General features: G+C 50.1%; 11 protein-coding genes across 11 annotated transcripts; 5 read left to right on the top strand and 6 right to left on the bottom strand.

The window, feature by feature from the left end:
* Positions 1 to 1,356: 1,356 nt before the first annotated feature.
* M437DRAFT_14300 (uncharacterized protein) lies at positions 1,357 to 2,495 on the bottom strand (the record flags this gene model as incomplete). Its single annotated transcript, XM_041018757.1, has 2 exons — positions 1,357 to 1,756; positions 1,816 to 2,495. Coding segments are annotated over 2 exons (1,080 nt in total), but the record flags the coding sequence as incomplete, so codon positions are not given.
* A 1,082-nt stretch (positions 2,496 to 3,577) lies between these two features.
* Positions 3,578 to 5,409, top strand: M437DRAFT_53218 (ammonium transporter MEP2; the record flags this gene model as incomplete). Its single annotated transcript, XM_041022489.1, has 6 exons — positions 3,578 to 3,694; positions 3,748 to 3,816; positions 3,844 to 4,118; positions 4,175 to 4,849; positions 4,899 to 5,142; positions 5,194 to 5,409. 6 exons carry the CDS (start codon positions 3,578 to 3,580, stop codon positions 5,407 to 5,409), a joined length of 1,596 nt encoding a protein of 531 aa, XP_040878043.1.
* Positions 5,410 to 6,246: 837 nt separating this feature from the next.
* On the top strand, positions 6,247 to 10,142 carry M437DRAFT_52852 (MAP kinase; the record flags this gene model as incomplete). The annotated part of the gene is made up of 2 exons (XM_041022429.1): positions 6,247 to 7,838; positions 7,892 to 10,142. The coding sequence occupies 2 exons, from the start codon at positions 6,247 to 6,249 to the stop codon at positions 10,140 to 10,142; spliced, it is 3,843 nt and encodes a 1,280-aa protein (XP_040878042.1).
* Positions 10,143 to 10,446: 304 nt separating this feature from the next.
* Positions 10,447 to 11,714, bottom strand: M437DRAFT_86316 (oxidoreductase-like protein family; the record flags this gene model as incomplete). The annotated part of the gene is made up of 5 exons (XM_041028432.1): positions 10,447 to 10,509; positions 10,569 to 10,985; positions 11,041 to 11,544; positions 11,595 to 11,620; positions 11,684 to 11,714. The coding sequence occupies 5 exons, from the start codon at positions 11,712 to 11,714 to the stop codon at positions 10,447 to 10,449; spliced, it is 1,041 nt and encodes a 346-aa protein (XP_040878041.1).
* A 355-nt stretch (positions 11,715 to 12,069) lies between these two features.
* On the bottom strand, positions 12,070 to 13,386 carry M437DRAFT_76975 (DRAP deaminase; the record flags this gene model as incomplete). The annotated part of the gene is made up of 1 exon (XM_041026721.1): positions 12,070 to 13,386. One exon carries the CDS (start codon positions 13,384 to 13,386, stop codon positions 12,070 to 12,072), a length of 1,317 nt encoding a protein of 438 aa, XP_040878040.1.
* A 374-nt stretch (positions 13,387 to 13,760) lies between these two features.
* Positions 13,761 to 14,604, top strand: M437DRAFT_53031 (acyl-CoA N-acyltransferase; the record flags this gene model as incomplete). Its single annotated transcript, XM_041022462.1, has 3 exons — positions 13,761 to 13,871; positions 13,981 to 14,243; positions 14,301 to 14,604. The coding sequence occupies 3 exons, from the start codon at positions 13,761 to 13,763 to the stop codon at positions 14,602 to 14,604; spliced, it is 678 nt and encodes a 225-aa protein (XP_040878039.1).
* Positions 14,605 to 14,727: 123 nt separating this feature from the next.
* Positions 14,728 to 16,121, bottom strand: M437DRAFT_67782 (uncharacterized protein; the record flags this gene model as incomplete). Its single annotated transcript, XM_041024999.1, has 3 exons — positions 14,728 to 15,470; positions 15,522 to 15,660; positions 15,951 to 16,121. The coding sequence occupies 3 exons, from the start codon at positions 16,119 to 16,121 to the stop codon at positions 14,728 to 14,730; spliced, it is 1,053 nt and encodes a 350-aa protein (XP_040878038.1).
* Positions 16,122 to 17,280: 1,159 nt separating this feature from the next.
* Positions 17,281 to 18,019, top strand: M437DRAFT_86312 (uncharacterized protein; the record flags this gene model as incomplete). Its single annotated transcript, XM_041028431.1, has 3 exons — positions 17,281 to 17,534; positions 17,588 to 17,846; positions 17,903 to 18,019. 3 exons carry the CDS (start codon positions 17,281 to 17,283, stop codon positions 18,017 to 18,019), a joined length of 630 nt encoding a protein of 209 aa, XP_040878037.1.
* Positions 18,020 to 18,819: 800 nt separating this feature from the next.
* M437DRAFT_53335 (uncharacterized protein) lies at positions 18,820 to 19,674 on the top strand (the record flags this gene model as incomplete). The annotated part of the gene is made up of 2 exons (XM_041022511.1): positions 18,820 to 18,955; positions 19,034 to 19,674. 2 exons carry the CDS (start codon positions 18,820 to 18,822, stop codon positions 19,672 to 19,674), a joined length of 777 nt encoding a protein of 258 aa, XP_040878036.1.
* Positions 19,675 to 19,787: 113 nt separating this feature from the next.
* On the bottom strand, positions 19,788 to 21,300 carry M437DRAFT_53117 (uncharacterized protein; the record flags this gene model as incomplete). The annotated part of the gene is made up of 2 exons (XM_041022477.1): positions 19,788 to 20,914; positions 20,964 to 21,300. 2 exons carry the CDS (start codon positions 21,298 to 21,300, stop codon positions 19,788 to 19,790), a joined length of 1,464 nt encoding a protein of 487 aa, XP_040878035.1.
* A 1,392-nt stretch (positions 21,301 to 22,692) lies between these two features.
* Positions 22,693 to 23,925, bottom strand: M437DRAFT_53140 (uncharacterized protein; the record flags this gene model as incomplete). Its single annotated transcript, XM_041022480.1, has 1 exon — positions 22,693 to 23,925. One exon carries the CDS (start codon positions 23,923 to 23,925, stop codon positions 22,693 to 22,695), a length of 1,233 nt encoding a protein of 410 aa, XP_040878034.1.
* Positions 23,926 to 24,115: the final 190 nt, after the last annotated feature.

The raw sequence follows: 24,115 nt of genomic DNA, 5'->3' as shown, positions 1-24,115 counted from the left end.
CTGCAATGGACGCCAAATCGTTGAGGTAATGCCATGATACGACGGCTTGTGATGGAACGTCATGCTTCCATTTGATCAGGTATTGCTCAAACTGCGATGTAGGAAGTGATTAGTTGCTTGAAGGTTGAATGTCATATGTGAACGTCGAGCGTTGGAGGAAGGACAGGGTCACTTACCCCTGCCTCATCAAGGCGATGTGCGCAGATCTCATCGACCTACAGGTAGTCAAGTCAGCATCATGCAATAGTGAAGTCGATGTTTATCGACTGGAAGAAAGACCCAAGCAAAGGCGCAAGCGACGGCGCGTGGAAGGAAGGGGAAACGCGTAGAGAGTTGATATTTATACTAGTAAAGGAGCCCACATACTAGCGATTTCTTGACCAAGTTACGGGCCACCGGACGCGGCATTGCGCATGCGCTCCTTTTTGAGATCTAGCCATGTCAGCTACGACCAACCGAAGGAATGAAGTAAGAGAGAAGGCGCGTGTGAAGAAGAGCGTGTTATGCCGCATGCGGACACTAGCATAACACGTAGTTCTAAGCGTACTAAGTGGATAGTAATAGTGATTCCAGATACTAGAAGGATTTTAGTACTGACCTAAATAGAAACCTTAATCTAGAGGCTATAAGATGCCTTAGAAGAAGTAAAAATAGTAAAAGTAGTAGTAAAAACCGTGATTAGTAGAGTTAAAGAGGTAAAGAATAGTAAAGTAGCTAGGTTAGACTTGCATATGCCGGCATGCCAAGAAATCGGAGTTTAGCCGGAGATATATAAATTTCCTAGTTAGGTTAGTATAATTATTTATCCTATCATTTAATTTATTATTAACTATTTATAAGTCTATTAATACTATTATAAAGCTAGTAAATTTATTATCTTAGATACTATAAAGAACCTAGACTAGGTATATAGCTAGTAAAAAAGTAGTATAGAAAAGTATACTATATAAGCTAGAAAACCGGCAGATTTACCTACTAAAAGTCATGGTAATGATCTCTATACTAGACTTAATAGGTATATATTAGTAGTAGTAATGCCTCTATATTGTGTGTATAGCAATCATGAATAGCATGAAATACAATGTTATATGTAGACCTAAAGCAACATCGTAAAAGATACGAAAACGCCGGTTTTAATGCATGGTCGGAGAACCGCTAACTATTAACAAAGATCCATAACCCCCTGACCTTTCCAAACGCCTCGCTGGTTAATGTAGTGAACTAAGCATTTGTTTTCAGTCCGCCGTCTTGCACGTTCTGTGCTTCTGCAGCAGGGTCCTTCTCTCTTTCAGCTTCTAATGTGCGATGGCCTTCAACGGCAGATCCTGCAACGCGCTCTTTCTCGTCGTCATCATCATCGGGCTCATCCTCATCGATATCTTGGAGACCATCTTCACCACTTCCCTTGCTCTTTGCATAGTCTTCGCGATGTTGTGGTACGTAGGCGATGACCTTCCTCTTGTCAAACCAGCGACCATTGAAAGCTTCGGCACAAAGCGCAGCGGAGTCTGCTTCCTTGAAGCGTACAGTAACGACGCCTTGGGGTTCGAGGTCATACAGGACAGTGTTGGTGACTTCGCCGTATTTGGAAGCTTCGTCACGAATGTCGGCTTTGATATCAATCAGAGCGCCAGCGTCTTCTTCTAGTTCCTCAAGGGTGAACATATGCTTGAGAACAACCAGCTTGGCGTACTTTGAGGGGTTCGGCGGAGGAGCGACAACACTGGGGTCATCATCATCCCAGTCTGCTAGGCGGCTGTGTGGAATATCAGTACAATGTTCAAAAAACAGATTGCTCAGGAGTATTGGACTCACGCATTCATCTGTCTTGTCTTCTCAATGGCCAAGTAGCGGTCTTGCTTGGGACGTCTCTTCTTGATGTTCTCGACTGACACTTCCTTCTGCTCTTTCTTGTCCGCTTGATCCTTGTTCCGGTTGGAGTAGGAATCATCGACCAGTTCGACGTGTAGATCTCCGTCTCCAGGTTTGCGGAAGTCGGTGCCATCCAACATGGTAATGGCCAAACTGACACTCTGGGGCTTGAAGTATATGACCTTTGCCTCGCCCTTGAAGTTGCCTTCTTCATCTGCGTACATGCGAATCTTGGGCAGATTTGTGTGGATGTCCTCCTCGATGATGCCGTACTTCTTGAAAACGTCGTGGATCTCATCAATGCTTGCGTCCAATGGAATGCCTGTTACGTAGACGGCGCTATTGGGGCGATCGAGTTTGGGCTTCTTGTCCTGTTTGGCGGCCTTGATGTCTGCTTTGCGCTTCTTGTTGTCGATTGCTGGAGCGGTCTCGTCGACGTCCTTCATGGCATAGATGGACGCTTGCTGTTGCATGAGAGCCTCGTCGACCGAAGGTACCCATTTTTGATATTGCGGGTTCCACTCGTACTCGTCGCCGTTGTCCTCTTCCAGAACCCACTTGTTGCTGAGCTTGTCGAATGAGACGCGAATGTCGTTCTTGAATTCTTCTTCAGAAGTCGGAAAGACAACGCGCACAGCTGATAGTCCGTCGTTGGGCGGAGGCACTCCGCGACCTGGAATCTCTGATTCTGCCATTGTCTGCCGATTACAAGTTTGGTATAGCGAATGTCTGAGTGTCGAAGTAGCTTTTCGAGAAGAAGTTCAGAAGCGCGAATCTTCGGCGCCGTCGCTTTGACACTGCGTCATGCGGGGAGAGCTTGGACCACCCATATCGGGCCCGATTCACAGCTGGGAATCACCTCTCATCCATCTTCACCCATCGAGGATCGGGTTGAGAAATTCTATTGAACAACACCTTGATTTGTAGCGCTCTATGTGCTTTAGAAAGCAGTGCGTTGCTCATGCTACATGCAAGCCGACTACCCACGATTCGCAAGTCATCACCAAGACTGTCCACCCATCGAGGCTGTAATAGCTCAATCGTTCCACGTCCCACAGACCGAGGCCAAGTATTGTCACCAACCATGTCATACACACGATCCTGTTCTTCATATCCTCTGTAGACATGGTCTATACGAGATCAGAAGGTAGATCATTATCATTAAGGAAGACCGTCTCATCCATGTACATGAGGAACCAACATTCCACAGCAGTCCATCACCATGTCAACCCGAGGGAATGGAAAAAGATAAGCCAGTGAGCGTGATAGTATCCTTGTTTCCAGGATCAGATGTAATGTATTTACCCTTAATAAGTGTGGTGGATGACTGCATGCGTAAGCTGCACCTCTCTTTATCCGCTCCCTCGAGTCTACCAATCACTTTTCTGTCACATACTCTCAAAAGTCCTTTGTTACAAGGGCAAGTCCACTCTTTGTTTGCAATCCGTTCACTCGCAACAATCGCCTTAGTTTAGTTCAACATTGGTAGTTTCACTCGTGCGAGCTTGTACGCTTGTGATCACTCACTTGGCTTTCGATAATAAGCGCGCGAGTCACTGCGGAACCGACTTTCACAACACCTCGAAACTCTCGGAGACAGCGAAACAAGCGAGTGCGCACTTCCAGAATATTTTCGTTGCCAACGAGACACTGACATCGAATGGCAGAATCGGAACCGCATTATCATCAGCCTTTCTACACCATCATGAGCGGCACCGGTCCTGGCGAGTCGGACACCAACTACGTCCCTCTCGTCCCCTACAATGGCACCACCGCAACTGGCGGCGACTCGCTGCATGTCAACCTGAACATCTACTATGAGGTGCGCAGCCATACAAAGCCATGTCGTTGAGATCGGTGCTGACGTCCGTGAAGAGCGGTGACATTGGTTACATGATCATCTGCACCGCCTTGGTCTTCTTGATGATTCCAGGCGTGGGGCATGTTTATCCTTCAATACCTTGAGCACAGTATGCTGACAACAACCGCAGATTCTTCTACTCTGGCCTGGCCAGACGCAAGTCGGCCCTCTCTCTCATTTGGCTTTCGATTATGGCGACCGCTGTCATCTCCTTCCAGTGGTTCTTCTGGGGCTACTCTCTCGCCTTCTCCCACCAGGCCGGTAAATTCATGGGCGCTCTCGACAACTTCGGCTTCATGAACGTCCTTGCTCAGCCCTCGGTGGGAAGCAACAGAATCCCGGATCTTCTGTACGCCGTGTACCAGGGAATGTTCGCAGCCATTACGTGAGTATTCTGATCACTAGCAAGCCTTGGACAAGACAAGAGACTGACCGACACAGCGTTGCTCTTGGTGTTGGCGCTGTTGCTGAGCGTGGCCGCCTCTTTCCTTGCGTTATCTTTATGTTCATCTGGAGCACCGTCATCTACGATGCCATCGCTTGCTGGACCTGGAACCCTTCAGGCTGGCTCTACATTCTTGGATACCTGGATTTTGCCGGCGGCACCCCTGTGCACATTTCCTCTGGCTGCGCTGCACTGGCATACTCGTTTGCGTTGGGCCATCGTAAAGGCCACGGCACACACGAACTCAACTACCGCCCTCACAACGTCACACACATTGTGATCGGTACAGTCTTTCTCTGGTTCGGCTGGGTTGGATTCAACGCTGGTTCAGCACTGGCAGCCAACATGCGTGCTGTCATGGCGCTTGTTGTTACCAACCTAGCTGCTTCTGTTGGTGGTATCACTTGGTGTCTCTTGGACTTTCGTCTTGAGCGTAAGTGGTCGACTGTTGGATTCTGCAGTGGTGCTGTGGCCGGATTGGTCGCCATCACTCCAGGCTCTGGTTATGTCCCTGCTTGGGCAGCTGTTGTTTTTGGCGTGGTTGCGGGAATTGGATGCAACTACGCAACCAAGCTGAAGTACCTCATGAACTGCGATGATGCTCTGGATATCTTTGCCGTGCACGCTGTTGGCGGTTTCATCGGTGATGTACTTACTGGCTTGTTTGCTGCGTAAGTGATCCAAAGTAAGAGCCGATGCTCATTTACTGATAACTTACAGGGATTACATCGCTCATCTTGACGGCGTCACCGTCATCCCTGGCGGCTGGCTCAACCACCACTATCGTCAGCTTGGCATTCAGTTGGCTGGCGGCGTCACGGGTGGTGCCTACTCTTTCTTCGGCTCCCTCATCATACTCTACGCCATGGACTTCATCGGCAAGTACTTGACTGCGTTCAGACTCCGTGCCTCCCCTGAAGAGGAGGACTTGGGTATCGACGACGTTGAGATTGGAGAGTTTGCGGTATGTCTAGCATTCACTTGTTCAATGGAACTCGACTAACAGGTATCATAGTACGACTACGTAGAGGTGATGCGCGACGTGCAGCACGGCGATGTTCGTAGCCTCTCAAGCGACGAACACGAGAAGGCGTCGACTCCCACCAAGGTTGGTTCGCCGGTCAAGCGCTTCGACGAGGGCATGGCACGCGGACAGCACACACCTCTTGGAGCCAACCCTCCTGTCAAGTACACGGTTGAATCTGCCAACTCTCCCGGCAACTTTGTGTAAAGCTGTATAGGGCAATATTGGTCGAAGTCTTGATTCAAGAGTAGGACGTTTGTTCTTGAAATCTTTGCTGCTTTGGCAGGCACTGTTGATGGTTCTGAGACGAAGTTTGTATTCTAGAACAGCACGTAATGAAAAGACGATTGCTCTGTTGGCACTCCATTACTCCATGATGGAGAAGAACAAGAAGTGTCAAATGGACCTCCGAGCATTTGCGTGATCTGGAAATAATGACGGGATGTGTGGCTGATGCAGTGGAGCCTCGTGGCACAGACACAACCTGTTTGGGTAAATCCTATTGGTGGGTGTGGCGGCGCCTATAAGGAAACCGCTTGTTGAGGCGAGATCATCTCCAGCGAGATATTCTGACGAGACTGAGACGAGCATCGCTTCAAAGCGAAGAGCAGCAAGTAGCAGTAGGTAGTGACGGCTCAGAGTCCAGGAAAACCGATCTACCGCGCACAACCTGCAGGATCTCGCCTCTTCTTGGCGTTGAACATGGTTCAGATGGACTCGTCGGCTCCAGCTCCTGCTCCTGCCTCAGCACTTCCTCTGGTATCGCCCATTATGGAGGAAAATGAACGCCCCGACCTCGTGCGTGCCATGGACTCGTCAGGTACCGACGTGACGGATGTCTCAGAAGACTACGAAACCGAGACGGACAACGACGTGACAGGCCCGGACGATGTTGACGTTCAGAGGATGCATTTCCAACCCGCCCATCCCATGGCCGACGGACAGATGACTCCTGCCTCACAGTTTGGCTGGAGTGTGTCGAGCCACTCGCGCGCAAGGAACGGCTCTGGTGGTACTAACGGTCCTCCAAACATCAACACGGTTATGAGCCCCGAGGCAGCATATCCGGCGCCTCCTCAGCTTCTGTCTACCCACCCCATACCACCGCAGTCAGCTCGCCCTGCACGCCCGCCGAATGTCCGTCAGCCCTCGAACGCCTATGCTCCCGCTCGCCGCCCTCATCAATATTCCTATAACAACACTGCTCAACGTGCACGCACTACATCTACGAATCGTGTCCGTCGCAACCCCAACGCCGAATACCGCGCTCAAGAGAAGGCATACGTCCAGCGCTTGCGTCAAGATGCTCCGCCTGATGACTTCTTCGTTGGCGAGCCGCGAACACCCAGTCTTGATTATAGCGACGGCTCAGAACCCGACGACGAGTCACCTGCTGCTGGAGAGGTACTTGAACACGAACATGACGAAGAGACGTTATTATACTACGGCAACGAAGATATGCAACCATCGATCGAAGAATTGAAAATACCAGAGAACCGCGAGCGATTGGAATGGCACTCTATGCTGGCCAACGTGCTCACCGGAGATGTTGTCAAGCAAGAAAAGAAGCGTTTGATTGGTGGCCAGGATCCTCAGAGCGACAGATCATTGATCATGGAGGTCTGGACTGGAGTCAGAGCAAAGGTCTGCGGTCGTTCTTTGGCTGCTCAACGGCGCATGATTGAAGACGGACGCAGCAAGATCAAGTCTGTCATTGAAGAGATCATTGCCTTCGAAATCAAGGGCGAGGCTGAGGCAGGCAAGATTCCACTGGAGCAAGTTCGGGATGTTGTGCAAAAGATTGAAAAGATCGAAGGATTATACCCTACACGCATGTCTTTTGTCCAAGCCAATCCGCGCGCCGCATCAGACGCCTATATCAACAGCTGCGATGCTGTCATGTCATGGCACAACACAACCGATCTGATCAACACCCAACTCGGCATTCTGCAGGCTTGGGTCGGTAACCAAGAGCTGTCATTCGACAAGCCACGCCAACGTGGTCTTCAAGACACTCACGGTCACATCATTGACGAGAGTACCTTTATTGACCGCATCCTGAAGGAAGACGGTCTTCGCTCACTGTGGGACGAAGAAAAAGAGGTCAAGGAAAACAAACCCAATGGTCTCTTCCACGTCGTCAACACTGTCATCGACAAGGCGAAGTCGACTCTCATATCCAATGCCGAGTCATTCGCAGATCGCCACTTGCCTCCATACATTGAGGAGTTGTTGACTTTGATCAATTTCCCTTCACGTCTGGTCCAAGAGATCATCAAGGTCCGTATAGGTTATGCCAAGAAGATGAAGGATCCTGCTCAACAAGGTGTCATGATGGCCGAGCAAATGATCTTACAATTCCAAAGTCTTCTAAAGCTAGCCGTCAAGGTCAAGGAGGCATACCTTCTTGCTGCTCACCCTGAGCCTGGCTGGGATCTGCCGCCTTGCATTGACGAAAACTTTGATCGTATCGTTCTCGAAGCTGTTCGCTTTTACTTCCGCATGCTGAACTGGAAGTTGATGGCCAACAAGAACACTTTCAAAGAGGCCGAAATTCTCGAACAGGAATGGGGTTTCTGCAACGAGTTGGGTAGGCACCTCGAAGGTGGTGATGTCGAGGTTGCTGAGCAGTTCAGGTTTGTCAACATTATTTTCTCCTTCCTACAATTTCTCACTGATCATGATATAGTTCCTTGACGTCCAAGTCGCTCACCAGATTGACGTTGCACTTTGAACGTGAGTTGCAGAAACGGCCCGACGAAGTTGCTGGTGCCGAAATGGACAAGAGATATAAGAACATTCTCGACTCTGTTCGTGTGCGCCAACGTAAAATCTTCCGATTCTCTCGTTTGTTGAGTCAACGCTTCGAGAATTCTACTGAGTACAGTCTCAATATGAACTCGGTCCACATGCAGGACTTGATTGATGCACTTATTGGCTCTGGTCATTTCCTCATTGATACAGATTCGGAGAAGACTGGCTTGTACTTCATCGCTTGTCCAGCCTTAGACGGTCGCCTCAAGGAGATCGAGACTTTGCTCCGTACCTGCTACCACCCTGAAGAATCCATCGAAGATCTCACCAACCCTTACGTCCTCATACTCAAGCCCGAGAACCCCATCGCGTGGGATGGTGCCATACTTGAGAGATCCGGATTTACGCCACCCCACATCGACCTTCGTACTGGATTCATGCGTCTTGTCGCTGATGGTCCACAAGAAAGACTTGGAGATGCCAACACCGCTTTTGCTTCCAATATCAACCTTGATCTCAATGTCGTAGTGCCACAACGTGCGAACATGACACGAGTCAACCAGGAACTTCAGAAGATCAGACGCACTACCTACAAGCTCAGCAACACCATCATGGACAGTGTTGAGATCGTGCGCAAGCAGACTGAAGGACTTCAGTGCCAAGAACTTATTCAGACATGTTTTGCTTTCGCCACTGAGTTCGGACAGCGTTCAGTGCTTTACATGGACCCCAACCGTCGTGCTTACCACAACCTAATGATGACAAGACTTGCGCTGGACTGGGTCAGCTTCGTCGCAGACGATTGTATTCCCTCAGACCGCAAGACTTTCCGCTGGGCTGTCGTAGCACTTGAATTTGCCATGGTGATGACACGAGGACAAAACATCCTGTCCATCAGCATGACCGAGTACGATAAGCTGCGAGCAAAGGTGGCTGGATGCATGTCTTTGCTGATCAGTCACTTTGATATTATGGGCGCTCGTTCAAACGTTGCTGCCGAAGCAGAGAAGCAGCGACTAGAGAGTATGGCTGGCAAGCTACGTCTGGACGTCAGCAAGCTGAAGGACGACGAGGAGAGCTCCAGACTTGTCCAGCAGCAATGGGTCGAGCAACTTCAACAAATTGACGAGTTCCGCAAGGAGCGTGAAGCTGAACGCCAAGCACTGGGACGCGTTCTTGAAGACAGCAACGAAGCCGATCGTGCTTTGACATACCTTTCTGCCTCAGCAGGAAACGTTGTATTACGTTGGCAGCAAGGTCAATTTGTTGGTGGTGGTACCTTTGGTTCCGTCTACGCTGCCATCAACCTTGACAGTGGTCATCTTATGGCCGTCAAGGAAATTCGACTCCAAGATCCTCAACTTATTCCCACGATCGTATCACAGATTCGCGATGAAATGGGTGTTCTACAAGTCCTCGATCACCCTAACGTTGTCAGTTACTACGGTATCGAGCCTCACAGAGACAAGGTTTACATCTTCATGGAGTACTGTTCAGGCGGAAGTTTGGCAGGTCTTCTTGAGCATGGCCGTATCGAAGACGAGACTGTCATCCAAGTATATGGTCTTCAGATGTTGGAGGGTCTTGCCTATCTTCACGAAGCAGGCGTGGTCCACCGCGACATCAAGCCCGAAAACATTCTGCTCGACCACAATGGTGTCATCAAATACGTCGATTTCGGCGCCGCAAAGGTCATCGCCAAGCAAGGCAAAACACTCGTAGCTGACCCTACCGGCCGCGGTGGACGTCAAAACTCCATGACCGGCACACCAATGTACATGTCCCCAGAAGTCATCAAAGGCGGCGCACCAGTCAACTCCCGCCACGGCGCCGTCGACATCTGGTCCCTCGGCTGCGTCATCCTCGAAATGGCAACAGGACGTCGTCCCTGGGCATCTCTTGACAACGAATGGGCCATCATGTACAACATTGCCCAAGGCAACCCGCCTCAACTTCCCTCACCCGACCAGCTTTCCGAGCTTGGTCTCGACTTTTTGAAAAAGTGCTTTGAGCGTGATCCGGCGAGACGATCTTCGGCTGCTGAACTGTTGCAGCATGACTGGATCATGCAGTTGAGGAATCAGTTGAGTCTGGAGCCTGGTACGCCTCAGACACCGGCTTCGGAGGCGAGCTTTGGGAGTATGAGTAGGCATGAGAGTACGAACGGGTCTTATAACTCATCATAGGCTCAGAAATGGATGACGAGGATGTTTTCTTTGGACGGGTTGGTTCATTCTTACTCCCTAGGCATTTGGGCGTTTTCTGTTGGCGTGGCGTGGCATGGCTTTACTTTCACTTACATCTTCCTGCATACACAAATTTCGTTCGGCTTCTTTGATTCATGTCATGTCTGGGTGTTTTTTGTAATGTGCCGCGTGATCCGAATCAGGGCTACAACTTCACGAGAGACAATATCACGTTGCCAGGCCGTTGTCAGATATGAAACAGACACTTGGATAGACCAACCAATTCTGAACTATGTTTCATTACTTATTGGAGCTTGAGCTCAATAGCCTTGCCATCAGCTTCACCACTCTTGATCATAGACTCGAGCTATTCATACAAGTCAGTAAAGGGACTAGCAAACGATCAATTGTCAGATAGCGACTTACCACTTCCAGATCTGCCAAAGCCTCTTGAGGAGTCTGCAGAGGATCGGCCTTGCCTCGCGAAATACTCTCGCCCCAAGCCTTGAGCTCTTGCCTCACACCATTCTTATCCTCTGGGAAGTCCTTTGACGACTCTTTGCCATCTTTCTTGACGATGGTCTTGTCAAAGCCAACATCGACGGTACCTTTTTGGCAGGCGACTACGTATTCAGCGCCGGAGAAGGTGGTGCCGAAACTAACGCTGAAAGTACCAGAACGGCCGTTTGCGAGCTTGACGGTGGCGTTGATAGTATCGATGGGAGGAAGGTGTGGTTGAAGTTGAGCTGTAAAGGCGGCGACTTGTGACATTTTGGCCTCTTGGCCTAGGAGTTGTCTCATGGCGGCGATGAAATGGACACCTCCATCGAGGAGGAATCCTCCCTGTATTTATCAATCAGCACTGAATTTTGCTGAAAGAGGATGGGGTCATTCTTACTTGGTACTCTGGTTTCTTGCGCCACTCAGTCTCGTAGTACTTGGCTCCAGGCCCGACAGAAGCATGCATACGAAGACGGAAGCCCAAAACATCTCCCAGCTCTTTGACTTGCTCAGCACCATACTGGAAACGACCAAGATAGCGGAAGTGCTCGGCAACAGCCCAGATGGTCTTCTTAGTATCGATGTTCTTGTTGTACCAATCGATCAACTCATGCGCAGTTGCCAGATCTTTTGCGATGGGCTTTTCAGAGAGCACATGCTTGCCAGCAGACAAGGCTTTCTTGATGAAATTGGGTTGAGCGAGGATGGGCAGGGCAATGACTACAGCCTCGATATCTGAGCGTTCTAGGAGTTTGGCGTATGATTTGTCTGAGCCAGCATCTTCGGCGTAGAGATCGGGGATGGAGGATTCGACTGCTTTGGAGAGCTTCTGGGCTGAGGATAGGCTGCGGGAGTAGGTGGCCTTGAGGGAGAAGAGGTCACCGTTGGCTTTGATGCCAGGCTGTCACACTGGTCAGGCTGTGGTGTCGTTATGTGGGATGAGAAACATACGAGGTGAGCTTCTTGGACAAAGATGCCTGTTCACATGCGGTTTGTTCTCAGCCGACGGTTCGTTCCTGCCATGTGTTGTAATAGCCTACCGCTACCGATGACTGCGATTCCAATAGTCATTTTGAAGTAGGAAAGTGGCTTTTCTGTTCTTGCCTCAAAAGTCTTGCGGCTCTCAGAAACTCGTTGAAGCCTTTCAGCTTTATTTACACTGCGTCACTCTGAGCCCCACCATCGCGCTTGCCCCGCGTTTTTCGAGCCTCCCCGCTCCTGCTCGTCTCTGTTTAGCCTATACCGCTATACATGTTTAGCCTGCGGAAGAAGAATAGAGAGTAAGGATGTTGTGTGAGTACAGAGTGCTTCTTCTCAAGGAGTTTGACCCAGAGTTAAACAGTCTATTTCGGCCTTTCTATACAGTATGGTGTAGGATCTAACATCTATGCCTGCACACATATAATCATGGTGGCAGCTTCTTCCTTTATTTGGTTTCCGTTCCTTCTGCTGCGAGTCCCAGCTTGCTAAGATCAATGGCCAAAGGATCAGACTCTTCTGTCGATTCTGTTGGACCACTGTACCCGGCAGGTGGAAGCGCCCATTCAGGCAATTCCGTCTCGTACGACCACCTGCCGTCTCCAGCAGCATACTTGCGAGCATGCAGGTAGATACCAAGTTCATGCGGCCCCGGATCACTATACAGATCTGTTCCACAGAGTTCGCACTTCTCGCCAGTGAGTTTCTCTCCTTTGCTCTTCTTGTAGCGATCCATCATCTCATCGTGGTAGGCGACAGCATCTGCTGTTTCGTCTTTGCCCATGCGGGCTAGACGTGACATGATGTCTTCGTCGTTGTCGGCCTCTGACTCACCCTTGCCCAAATTGAGGCCCCAAACACGCTGATTGGCGTAGATGGGGTCGTTTGAAATGGGATGGCCTAGGAATTGCAGGTGTACACGCAGTTGATGCGTGCGCCCTGTGAGAGGCCGACAGCGCACAATCGAGTATCCCTCCTTTTGCTTCCACTCCATGCCAGGAGTGACTACGCCTTTCTCAGTCCCTTCATCTCCAGCTCCAGGGTAGTATGCTAGTCTCTTGAAGACTGTTCTTGCGTCCTTGCCGTCGGCGCGTACTCGGTTCAGACCGAGCTTAGGGCTGATTTGCATGATGGGTTGCTCGCAGACGATCTCTCCTTCTGGAAACTCGCCCATGACGCGGGCAACGTATTCTTTCTTGACAGTACGGGCCATGATTTGCTCGGTGAGGTCGTCGGCAGCCTTACGGTGTTTGGCAATGAACATGACGCCACTAGTCAGACGATCGAGACGGTTGCAGGGCATAGGGTTGAAACCGTGGCCACGCTCTGCACGCATGACCTCAGTCACGCTGTTGTAATTGTAGCGGCCTGATGGATGTACGGGAATACCAGCAGGCTTGTTGATCACAATCATGTCTTCGTCTTCGTGGACAATACCAATCTCTTGCTGGGTGACAGGCGGTTCGTGGCGGTGAAGGGTATGTGAAACAAGGTCGCCATTCTTAACTCTGTGGTCGGCACCAGTCGCAGGCTTACCGTTGATAAGCACAGCACCTGTCTTGACGGCGTTGGTATAGTATTCGATTGGGCGATCGCGAAACTCGTCGGCAAAGATCTCGAGGATTTCTCGGCCTCGCCATCGTTGCTTGCACCATGTGTTGTATGTGTAGTGGTATGGCGCAACCCGTCGCAGGCCGCCCTCGAGGTAGTAAGGCCGCGGCCAGGGATCGCAGGGTGTGATGATGACGTCCGGTGGTTCTTCCATGGTGTTTGGCTTTGTCGCAGGCTTGACACCTTTGTCGACGGTCGTCAAGGCCATGGTTGTTGGCAGTTTACCGCGCCGCGCCAGGAACGCTACAATTCGGGGGGAGGGAGCCACGTCTAGTTGTTGTACTCGCGCTCGTCTTTTTCCACCTCTTGACCCTCGGGTCGGTCTACGCGAAACGTTGGTATTTTATCTGTTTGTTTGTTGGAGCCAGAAAAAATTATTGTATGCCCGCATTAGAGTTGATCGGCGGATCCGCGTAGACCTTCTCTTCTTGGCCAAACCCTTTCCTCGCCTATCTTATCGTCGTATATGTTGGCCATGCGTCCATTCAAGCTCTTTCATCTTCCTCTCCAGACCAGTATACTATCAAGATGCCTGTTGAAATAACCCGCATGGTCGAGAGCGACATAGATGGCGCTGTCGACTGTATCCAAAAAGCCTTCGCGGAAGATCCCTACTTCGCTTGGGTATTCCCTGAAAATGTAAGAGGATATATACATTGAGTCTCCATTTTATTATCCGTTCCTAGTTACACGATCCGCATCGCCTTGACACTGTTTGCTCTATTCTAACATTACTGTCACTGTCAAGTTCTCGCCGACACGAAACCGCGTCTCGCTTAGTATTCGCTGTAGATGGGGTCTTGAACACGCTCTGTTCTACGTAGCCAAAGACCCTTCATCTTCTACCCCTTCGCGTATCCTCGGTGTTGCCTGTTGGCTACCTCCTACCAATTCTGCCGCGCCGCAATCTTGGAAGAGCTGGTTAGGAGATTGGTCGCTGTGGTTGAACCAAGTCTGGATGAATGCTGTGTATGGTCGAGGCGGCCTGAATGTGCGCCGCTACTACATCTGGTTTGTGTATCCTGGATAGTGGGGTTGTATAACTCGCTCTAATAATTGAGTCTGTAGGAAAGCTGCTCAAAGCGACGCGCAGCGTCAGCTCTGGACGGATGACCAAGGGTACTACTTCTGTAATATTGTAACTGTGCTGCCAGAGTGCCAAGGATTGGGTATAGGAAAAGGACTTTTCGAAGTCGTGATGCGTCAAGCAGATGCCGAGGGCCGGAAGTGTTATCTCGAGAGTTCGAGAGCGGTGCCAAATATGGCTATATACCAAAAGATGGGCTTCGAATTGGCAAAAGAAATGGTGTGTGATGATCAGGGGACTGCCATTACGCTGTACTGTATGATGAGGGATCCGAAGCCGATATAGGTGGCTTGTCGCAGCGAGGGAATGTATTAGTGCTGATAACCAAAGCGTACAGTCGTCAAAGGAGTGTTTGGGGTATAATGAGGCAAAGGAGCGTGAGGTCGTTCAAGGAGGATCGGCATACATTCAGCCGCGGAAGACCGACTTCCAGGGAGCTGACTTGGATTTGGGCGGTACCCTTGGTGGCAAATAGCCAGTGCCACCTGTTTCCAAGAACTCTTGGGCTTTGCCAGGTACTCCACCTCTAGGCACAGAATTTGATCTCGGCAGCACAGGTGAGAGGCTGTCTTCTTTTATCGAGGTCAACTGGTAGTCGTTGCCGAATCCGACGGGCTTGTAACTTGGAACGAGGGATCCATTCGATGTTCTTTTTCGTTCAATGTTCAAGCGGGGCGTTGATGGTGCCTCTGAGTTCGTCCAGCTCCAGCGGGTCGGTTGATGCGCCGATGACACTGGTGATATGGGCTCGTCTCCAACACTACGCACCGAAATGCTCGGAACATTTGATGCTTGAGACTTCTTGGTACCAGCACGATTGAGATATTTTTTATCTGAGCTCTTCAGGTACGCCATGTGTGGTTCCATGAGCATACTAGGAGGCTTGTTGCTCATCTGGGCCCCTGCTTGAGTTACAGGTGCTGGTAGACCTGGAAGATTCTTGCTCGATCTGGCCTTGCTTTTGAGCGACAAAGGATACCGCGACGATCGCACTGAATACCTCTGCTCATAGTAGATAGGATACTCCTCTGGACGGGCCATGTAGGGAGATGCGTGACTACGACGGCGAAGCTTGAGAACGTCGACTAATGCAGCACCTCTTCGCATTTGGCGTATCACATATGCGACGAAGCATAATAATAGCACTCCACCTGTTCATTGTTAAAAATAAATCAGGTTCTTTTGCCATGCAGATGACGTACCTATTGAACAGGTGATGATGATCAAGAGTCTGGAGCCCTGAGGTAATTCGCTCTCTTGTGACGAGTCTTGACTCGGTTGTGAGTAAGGTGTTGAGCCAGAGAGGTCCATTTTTGGTGTGGGTAGCAGACAGAGCAACCTCTAGCCAGAATACAGAAGCTTCCAGGACACAAAACAACTTGAAGAGGGTGGTTGAAGTGGTGGAGCAATGGCAGCCAGCCGCCTTGAAATTGTTGCAAGAGACGAATGTATAATCGAACGAGTGTGATGGTTCTGCCCAGCAGAATAGTGTATCACTGTACCTTGATCGAAGACCGGAGTAGAGGGAAACAACAGAAGAAGGAAATCCTTACAAGGATTGCGAGGCCTCGTGATACTGATATAGCAACTGGGGTAATAAGGCTGCTCTCGTTTCGGCCCAAAGAACTTACCTCTGTGTTCATCTGGGGCCCTTGATCCTGCAAGCAGCCCTCGATGAACAGAATCGTGCGCAAGGTCCGCATGAAGACGTGGTCAGACACCGTGCTTCTGTCATGAATAAGAATCTGATCGATTTTGAGACAGATTACTCCAGATGTGATCAAACTCAGGGTGTTTGGCATTGACGGCGTCGAGCAAAAAAATCTTGTGCGGGTCAAAGATGGTGAAACAGGCTTTTCGGTGCTTCGAAGCCTGTGCGGCAACCAACATGACGGAGCAGTTCCTTCGCTGAAACGTGATGCGACGGTGCCTTTGAATCGCGGGTGACCTGCAGTAGTCAAGAAGATCCTAGCTGGTCTCGACTGGAGAGATACGGTTAAGCATACTCGAATTTGAATATGCACGACGAAAGTCAAAGAAGGATTGTTCAGCCTAGACTTTGTCGGTCTGTACTGAACGACACCACCACAACGATCAACTTTGAAGTTGTACTCGATGAAACTCAGCCGTGTTCGACCGTAAGTATGCTCTAAGGAAGAGATCGAACAATGTCACGTCCAGGGTATCTCGGTAGAAGGATCATTCTGGGTAAACAATCGCGAATCCTTTGTGATCAAGTAGATGAGATAGATATGTCTGAGACCCCCAAGACCAATCTCACTGCTGCATTGAAAGGAGTATGGAGCAATCTCCAGAAGTGTAGGTGTGTAAGCGCTGCTAAAGTGCACGATACTGGTATTCTGACAGAGCGCAGTGTGGTGCACGTTGGAAGGAAACCCTGAAACTTCAGCCACGGCCGGCAGCAAATTACGGCGGCAATGTGGGCTCCCTCGGAACGCGCACTCAGTGGGGTGTCATTATTTTGTCCAGTGGATATTGCTGCAAGACAGACCTTTCTATTCCAGTACACTTGGTCGTCGCCCTGCTGAAAAAACAATATCAGGTGATCCTTCTCTAGCGCTCGAAGACTGCATATCTTGGGATGAGGCTGTGTAGCTGGACACCGCCACAAGGCTTCGCCAACGGATATAGCTTTAAGGTATGCTCTGCCACCAGGCGACTGCGCCTTTCCGACCTCTGACGAATGTTGTCTGGCTTATGCTGTTCTTCATGCTGACAAAGGCCATACAAGCGCAATGTGTAAAGGATCGTATAAGCCATCGTATGCGTATCCATGAATTGCTGCCACGTCATGTGCCAAGGGCGTGTGGGCGACCCTTCCCGAGCTACCCATCTGACCTCTTCCCATGTATATATTTGAACTCAGCTTGATTCACATCGAAACGCTTTCCCTTGCACACACCTATACTTCGAACCATAACATATCATCTCCCACACATCATGTCAGACCCTTACGGATATCAAAACCAGGGCCAGTATGGCTACCAACCCCCGCAGCAAGGTTATGGAGGTTACCAGCAGGGTCCTCCCCCGCCTCAGTACGGCGACAACCAGCAACACCATTATGGCGGCAACCAGTACGGTGATAACCAGTACAACCAACAATACGGCGCTCCAGCCCACGGTGGATTCCAGCACGGTCAATATGGTGGACCCGAATATGGCGGACCTGCCCCGCCACAACAGCAAGCATAGTCAGTGATCCCTCGTCTCAATTATATTGTATAGTGAGCTGATCATAACGCAGTGGTCAATACCCACCTAACGATCCATCTCACCAGTTCCCTCAACAAGGAGCTTACAACCAGAACCCCCCACCTCAAGACCCCAACAACCCTTACGCCCATCAGCAAAACCAGTATGGCCCCACCGATCCTGCTGCAGGCCAAGAGGGCGATCGTGGTCTTATGGGAGCAGTAGCCGGTGGACTCGGCGGCGGTGTGCTTGGACACAAGGCTGGCCATGGCATCATCGGAACACTTGCCGGCGCTTTCCTGGGCTCGAAGGTGAGTTGACGGCAAGATCACACAATGGTATTCTGTTGCTGACTTGGATGGACCAGGCAGAAGACAAGTTTAAAGAACACCGCCAGGAGTCGCAGTACCAGCAGCAGTACGGTGGCCCACCTCAGGGCCAACACCATGGCCATCACCACCACCACCACGAACAGAAGTGGTAGAGCCGTCCGCACGGTTACTCGGAGTGCTCCGATATTTGATTTCTTCATGGTTGCTTTTAGGAGTTCTGGCTAGGCTACATACGCCATGTGGGGGATCTTCCTACCTTTCAAACTCGGCCGAGCGTGAGCGTAAGCGTGGATGGTCACGGCGGCCGCGCGCTCTCTGTCCCTGTTGATCCTCACCTTTTTTCGACGACAAGCGATATGAATTACTCTTGTTTAATTCGAGTCAGCATTGCCTATTTAGAGCATTCTTCGAACAGCGTGGCATGTGGATGGTCAGAGTGTTTGACAGCAAGATCGGCACACTTGACTTGTTCTATGTGACATGACATCTCCACTTCCTAAAACGCTGGATCGGAAGCCAGATTGGGAATACAAGGTTGAAGGAACTACTGTTTTGAGAATCGAGCTCGCACGGCTCTAGGCAACGAATGCAAGCTCTGTGCTTGGAAAAAGATGTCGGCTCAGACCATTTGGACGATCACAGATCCGTGAAACAACCGCTACGAACCATTGATGGGCTGAACTCCGAGTATTATACTTGATGTGAATAGGCGCTCAAAGAGTCTGTCGATTCGAAAAGCAGTAGGTCTGACTCGAGGCACACATTTGAAATAGTGATATACCAAAGGAAAGGATGAAACAGGGATTTGTTTAGAACAGGCGGTTGTACCCAATTGGGATAAATCAGTGTTCACCCAGTCACATGATTTCGTGCCTTCCCTAATGCGTCTTCTCGGAATTAGAGTTCGCTCCATCAACAATCAACTCGGAACAGACGACGACCAAGATATGACATGAACAACAACTCAACGTGGCAGGCAGCGCCCATTCACAATGCCAAATACTTCTTTGCCTCGCCCACCTACAACAAATGGGTGAAGCTATCAGCGGCTGATGTGCACGCTCTGCGCGAAGTGCCTGGATTTGAAGGTAGCCATTCCCCTTTCATTCTTCAAGTCTTTGCCTTGAGAACTGAGCTGACCAATGTCTTCTTCTTCGCCTTTACAGGTCAAAATGTCTACTTCTGTCTGAACCACCCCATCCGCTTTGTCTACCTCGTTGCTCCTGTCGTCGCCATTCAAGAGATCCCACATACAAGATATCTCATCTTGACTCTCGACGACAGCAGTGGTGCCTGCATAGACGTCAAGATCGAACGTAAAGACCCCGCTAAAATCGATCCTGACAGCACCTCAAACACAACAGTCGCAAATATAGACATCGACACTCCATTCGACGGCCCCACGGAAATCAAGGTTGACGGCCAGGTCGTGGATATTGCGACTGTGCTGAAGGTCAAGTGCACGATTGGTAGTTTCAGAGGTGTCAAGCAGTTGGAGTTGAAGAGGTGTAATGTGATCAGGGATACGACTGAGGAGGTTGCGGCTTGGGAAGCTATGGCGCTGTTCAAGAGGGATGTGCTGGCCAAACCGTGGATGTTGAGTGCTGCCGATCGAGCCACTCTGGACGCACAACTTCAGCAAGAAGCCCTACGCGAGCAAGAGGAAGAGCGAAGGGAGCGGCGCAGTCAGAGGGCACATCAGAAGCGAGAGGAACATCGAGCCGAGAAACGAAGGGCCCGAGAAGAAGAGAAGGAACAGAGACGGCTCGCTGCTGAAAAGAAGTACAATCAAGGTGCTCTGATCTAAAACATGGCTGGATTACACATTCTAAGCGATGTATCAAAAAGAAACGCCTTGCTATGCGTGGCAGCGAGGAGAAATAAGAGAAACAGATGAGAAAATCAACCTTGCTGATATGATCAGTCATCGTCATCGTCCTCTTCCTTGGACTTCTTGCGCTTCTTTCCCTCCTCGTCTTCGTCATCCTTGGCCATCTGCTTCTTCTTACGCTCGTTGCGCAATGCTTTGGCCACCTTTTCATCTCCTGCCTCCTTGGCTTCGTCCCAGTCGACATCGTACTCCTCAGCAACCATCTTGATTTCTCTTCTCAGACGATTGCCTTCTTCAACGAGACCATCCCACTTGGACACATCAAAGCCTTTCAGCTGGTACAGCTTGTCCTGTCTCTTGCTGACGGTAAAGTTCATAGCGGAACGATAGCTGACTTCGCGGTTGTGGTAGAGGAACCACATGTAACCACCAATCAGTGTCGACAGACCAACAAGGTAGGTAACAGGCTCCATGACGTCCCAGCCCAAATCAGTCTGGAAAGTGAGGACATAGACACTACCCCACCAACCCACTAGCACAGCAAAACCTCCTTGAGCAACACGCTGAGCACTCCTATGGGCCAGCTTGTCGCACTCGGCCTTGATGTCTGCCAGGGCGGAAATCTGTCTGGCTGTCTTGCGCAGACGCATGCGCAGGTAGTAGGTACGGTCGGCGAATGACGGAACAGCGACATAGATGGGCTCAGGGGCACCCTCGATATCAACACTGAACTCCTTTCCTCTTGCAGCATCTCTGATGAAGTCGCCAATTTCAGTACTCGGCGACCAGCGCACAAAGTTTGGGTGTTCTGGATCGGGTTCTCTGGCGGGATTTACTGGCTTTGGTGCCGTAACCTCGCCTGACTCGTTGAGCTTACCAGTGCGTTCTGTCTTGCCATCAATCTTGAAATCATCCGAGTGTTCGAAGTTGTAGTCTTCTGTTTCCTCATCGCGTCCGTGGTGATCAGGATCAATTGCTTCTTCTCCCAGATCTTGTGCGCGGAAGTGGACGGCAGGGATTTTGTCATTTCCATTCTCGTTCTTGATAACGGGGAGTTCGGATTGGATCAAGCGTTCGAGGTAGCTGAGGGGTTGTTGAGGATGCACAAGGAGAGCCAAAGGTTCCACATCCTTGCGATCTTTGTTGACATCTTTGGTGGTTAGGGGAAGGATAAGCTTGAGCATGCGAGAAGGCGTTGTTAGGAGTTTGCCTATACCTCTTTGTCAGTATGAGACTCAAATAATCCTCAGATCAGATCATCACACCTTTCACCATTGCACCAGCCGACCTCAGACGCGCAACAGGCGGCTTATCGCTACCCTCACGCATCCACGGCGACCGCATCTGACTCTGCTTGCTGTGCTCAACGACCCTTTCGTAGTGTTCCTTCTCTTCCTTGCCCACATCCTGACTCAGATTTGCCGCAGGCTGTCCTTGCGATGTCGAGTTCTCAGCCGTCACGCCTTTGGTCTGCTCTCTTAGACGCAATCGCGTGCTCTGTCCGAATGCCCTGGTACATTGATGGTTGAGACGCGTGATTGGCCAGCACCTATTGCTGCTGCGTCCAGCAAAGGCCAAGCCTCGAAGTATTGATGGTTTCATTGTGTGACTGGGGAAGATCTTGCTACCGTGCCAGCATGTTATATTTTGTCTTTTGCAAGGGTGTGATGATAGCAGGGTTGAGTGTTTGATGCCACAACATGTAATGGCGATGACATCACTCTCCTTTTTGTTTTTGCACAGCCACATCTTTGAGGTCCCGGTTCCTTGATGTCGTGTGCCCTTGAATCTTGACTTGAATTTGCTCTTTCCTTGCTGGGCAGTTGCATAAACGAGACGAATCACTGCGGCAGTCATACTAGGACAGGGTTTTTGCAGCCATCAAGCAATAGCTGCTCACGAGTCACCCTGTCCATTGCAAAAGCGGTTGACCATTATTGACCAGGTATATATAAAACACGGCCTTCGAGTCATGCTGCACAGCTCTCTCTATATTCGACATCAGAACCTCTGAAATGATTTGAGATACCTTGGACTGGTATGTCATTCAAACGAGTCATCGAACGAGTCAGTGACCAAGGCGGTAAGCAGCCACTCGTCGCAGATGTGCATGCCCTTGATACAACTCATGAACTATAAGGAGCCTGCTATGTCCGGGTTCTTGCATGACTCTGCTCGTGTTGCAGATGTGTCTGTGATTGAAAGTCAAAGGGAACCCAATCCCTGGTTCAGCAATGACCTCTGAACAAGTGCATTTGCCCTCTTCGACACGCAGCGATCTCCATGCTTCCACTACTGCGTCCAGAATAGCATCCGGTCTCCGCTTTCTGGCTCTGGCATCCAAGCTCTTGACTCGAATAATTCATACGCCAATGTTGTATCGGGGTTCGCTCCGCCTGAACTTGCCGCACGTGGCACGCAATCAGCGGCTGCAGAGCATGAGATGGCCATTGTCGAGGGTAGGTAATCCCAGGCGCAAGAAAGCGGTAGTTCATCTGTGATCTGTTGTGCAAACACAGCATTTCGACTGCAATTTTGGTTTGCGAACACTACTACTGCCTTTCAATGGCTCAATTCGTACATGTCGAATATATGTGATAGACCGGTACGCTTGATCAACTCCATGTCGTTTGCGTGGTCTGAACCTGTTCTCGATACCTGATGAAGACGACTGCGTTAGCATCCACATGAATAAGATTCCTGATGCGTGGGTAGGACACTTACAGGCAAGGATTTACGGTTCTTTTCCATCCAACTCCAGGGACGGAAAGCACTTGCTTGCCGCTCATTGAAATGACCACCTATGCGTGTAGCATATTTCTCGAGCACTTGATCGGCCAAAATGTTTCGTTCGAAATCGTGGAAGCCTAGCTGTTCTAGCATAGGCAACTGTCGCACGATAATGTCGATAATTCGGTCTACTTGTACTGAGAGAGCGGTACTTGATGCTCTTTAGATATGTCAGTAGATATTCAAGATTCTCGACAGGTCGTATCACCTTGTGCGTCCTCGCAAGTTTGGTGCGTCCATTGCGAGTCTTCTTAACTCTGGAAAGATTGGTGGCCCGGACCTCGCCCAGTCGTCGAGGTCGAAAGTCCCATACAAATCACAGCAATACATTCTGGGATGTGTCTCGCTCAAAGAAGTAATTGATTTGAGCGTGATGTTGCATTCGACCTGGAATGCCAGGCTTTGGATTTTTGGCAGGCCCGACATGAACTCAGCAAACTGTTCATCTCCCAACCATGGAGCTCTGATGTTGTGGTAGTGGGCGCGCCCCTTGGTCCAAGTGCGAATTAGAAGAACTTCCAGTTCTGGTAAGGTTCCGAGAGATGCGATGCCCGTCTTTGACAGTTCAATCCCTCGAGATAGGTTGTGATACTCGATTTCGAGGTGGACTAACTTCTTCATAGGTTCAAGAGCTTGGAGCACATCATGTTCGGAATCTTGAGCTTCAAGAAATAGTGTATCGACAGTGGTAGCAGCAGCCGCAGCCAATAACCCGATAGACTCAGAATGAAGTCGGATATGGAGTATGTGAATATTCTTGAATGTGTTTGGTGGATCAAAGACCTTTCGCGCCCGATGCGGCCTCAGGAACGGCACTAGGTCTAATCTTTCTAGATGTTCTAGAGTCAAGACATGTGCAAGTACTTCTGGTGGAAGCGAATACTCCCAGCCTCTGCCAAACTCAACGTTCCTGAGTGATGTGCGATTTGTCAGAAACTTCTTCAACTTTTCTGGGTCAACCACCAGCTCGAGAGGTTCCATCAGATGAAGATCATGTAACCGAGGACACTCGGTTTCCAAGCGTTCAAGCGCATCTTCGCACGGGTGACCACCCCAGTACGAAAACGATTCCAGTCGAGGTCCAATATACTGGCTCAAATGCAGCTTCTGATTCTTCCGTAGACGCACCATATCAAGTCCGATGCACTTTAACCTTGGAAACTTGAGATTCTTGTACTGGGCATGGAATTTGGCTTCGTCAACATTTCTAAAGTACAACTCGGAAATTTTGTTTGCATAGGACTGTCGACGCTTGTATGAGATCTTGGACAGAGCTATTGGAGGCACGTCTCTCCAGAGGATATCTGTGGCTGGTTCGAACCATTCCTGGCATACTAGAGCTGCTGATAAGAGTGTTTTGTCATGGCCTTCGAGCAACCGAAAAATGGAAAGAAGGATCTCCGGCGGGAGATGTGGTGTTAGAATGGGTTGCTCCATAGCACAAAAGCAGTAAAGATGAGCAAGTTGTATTGGGAATGTTGTGCAAGGTTGTCAACCAGTCCAAGTAGAGCACAAGATGTCGGCAGGCGCAACGCTCTCTTCCGAGCTGTGGAGTCTCTTCTCCAAGCGCCATCCACCTGTCGCGCCTTCCATCCACACAAACAGTAGAAATCTCCGTATCCTCAAC

The sequence above is a fragment of the Aureobasidium melanogenum genome, assembly GCF_000721775.1.
Source record: "Aureobasidium melanogenum CBS 110374 unplaced genomic scaffold scaffold_17, whole genome shotgun sequence".
Lineage (NCBI taxonomy): Eukaryota > Fungi > Ascomycota > Dothideomycetes > Dothideales > Saccotheciaceae > Aureobasidium > Aureobasidium melanogenum.
The sequence above is the reverse complement of the archived record's forward strand: the minus strand, read 5'-3'. Positions and strand labels throughout refer to the sequence as shown.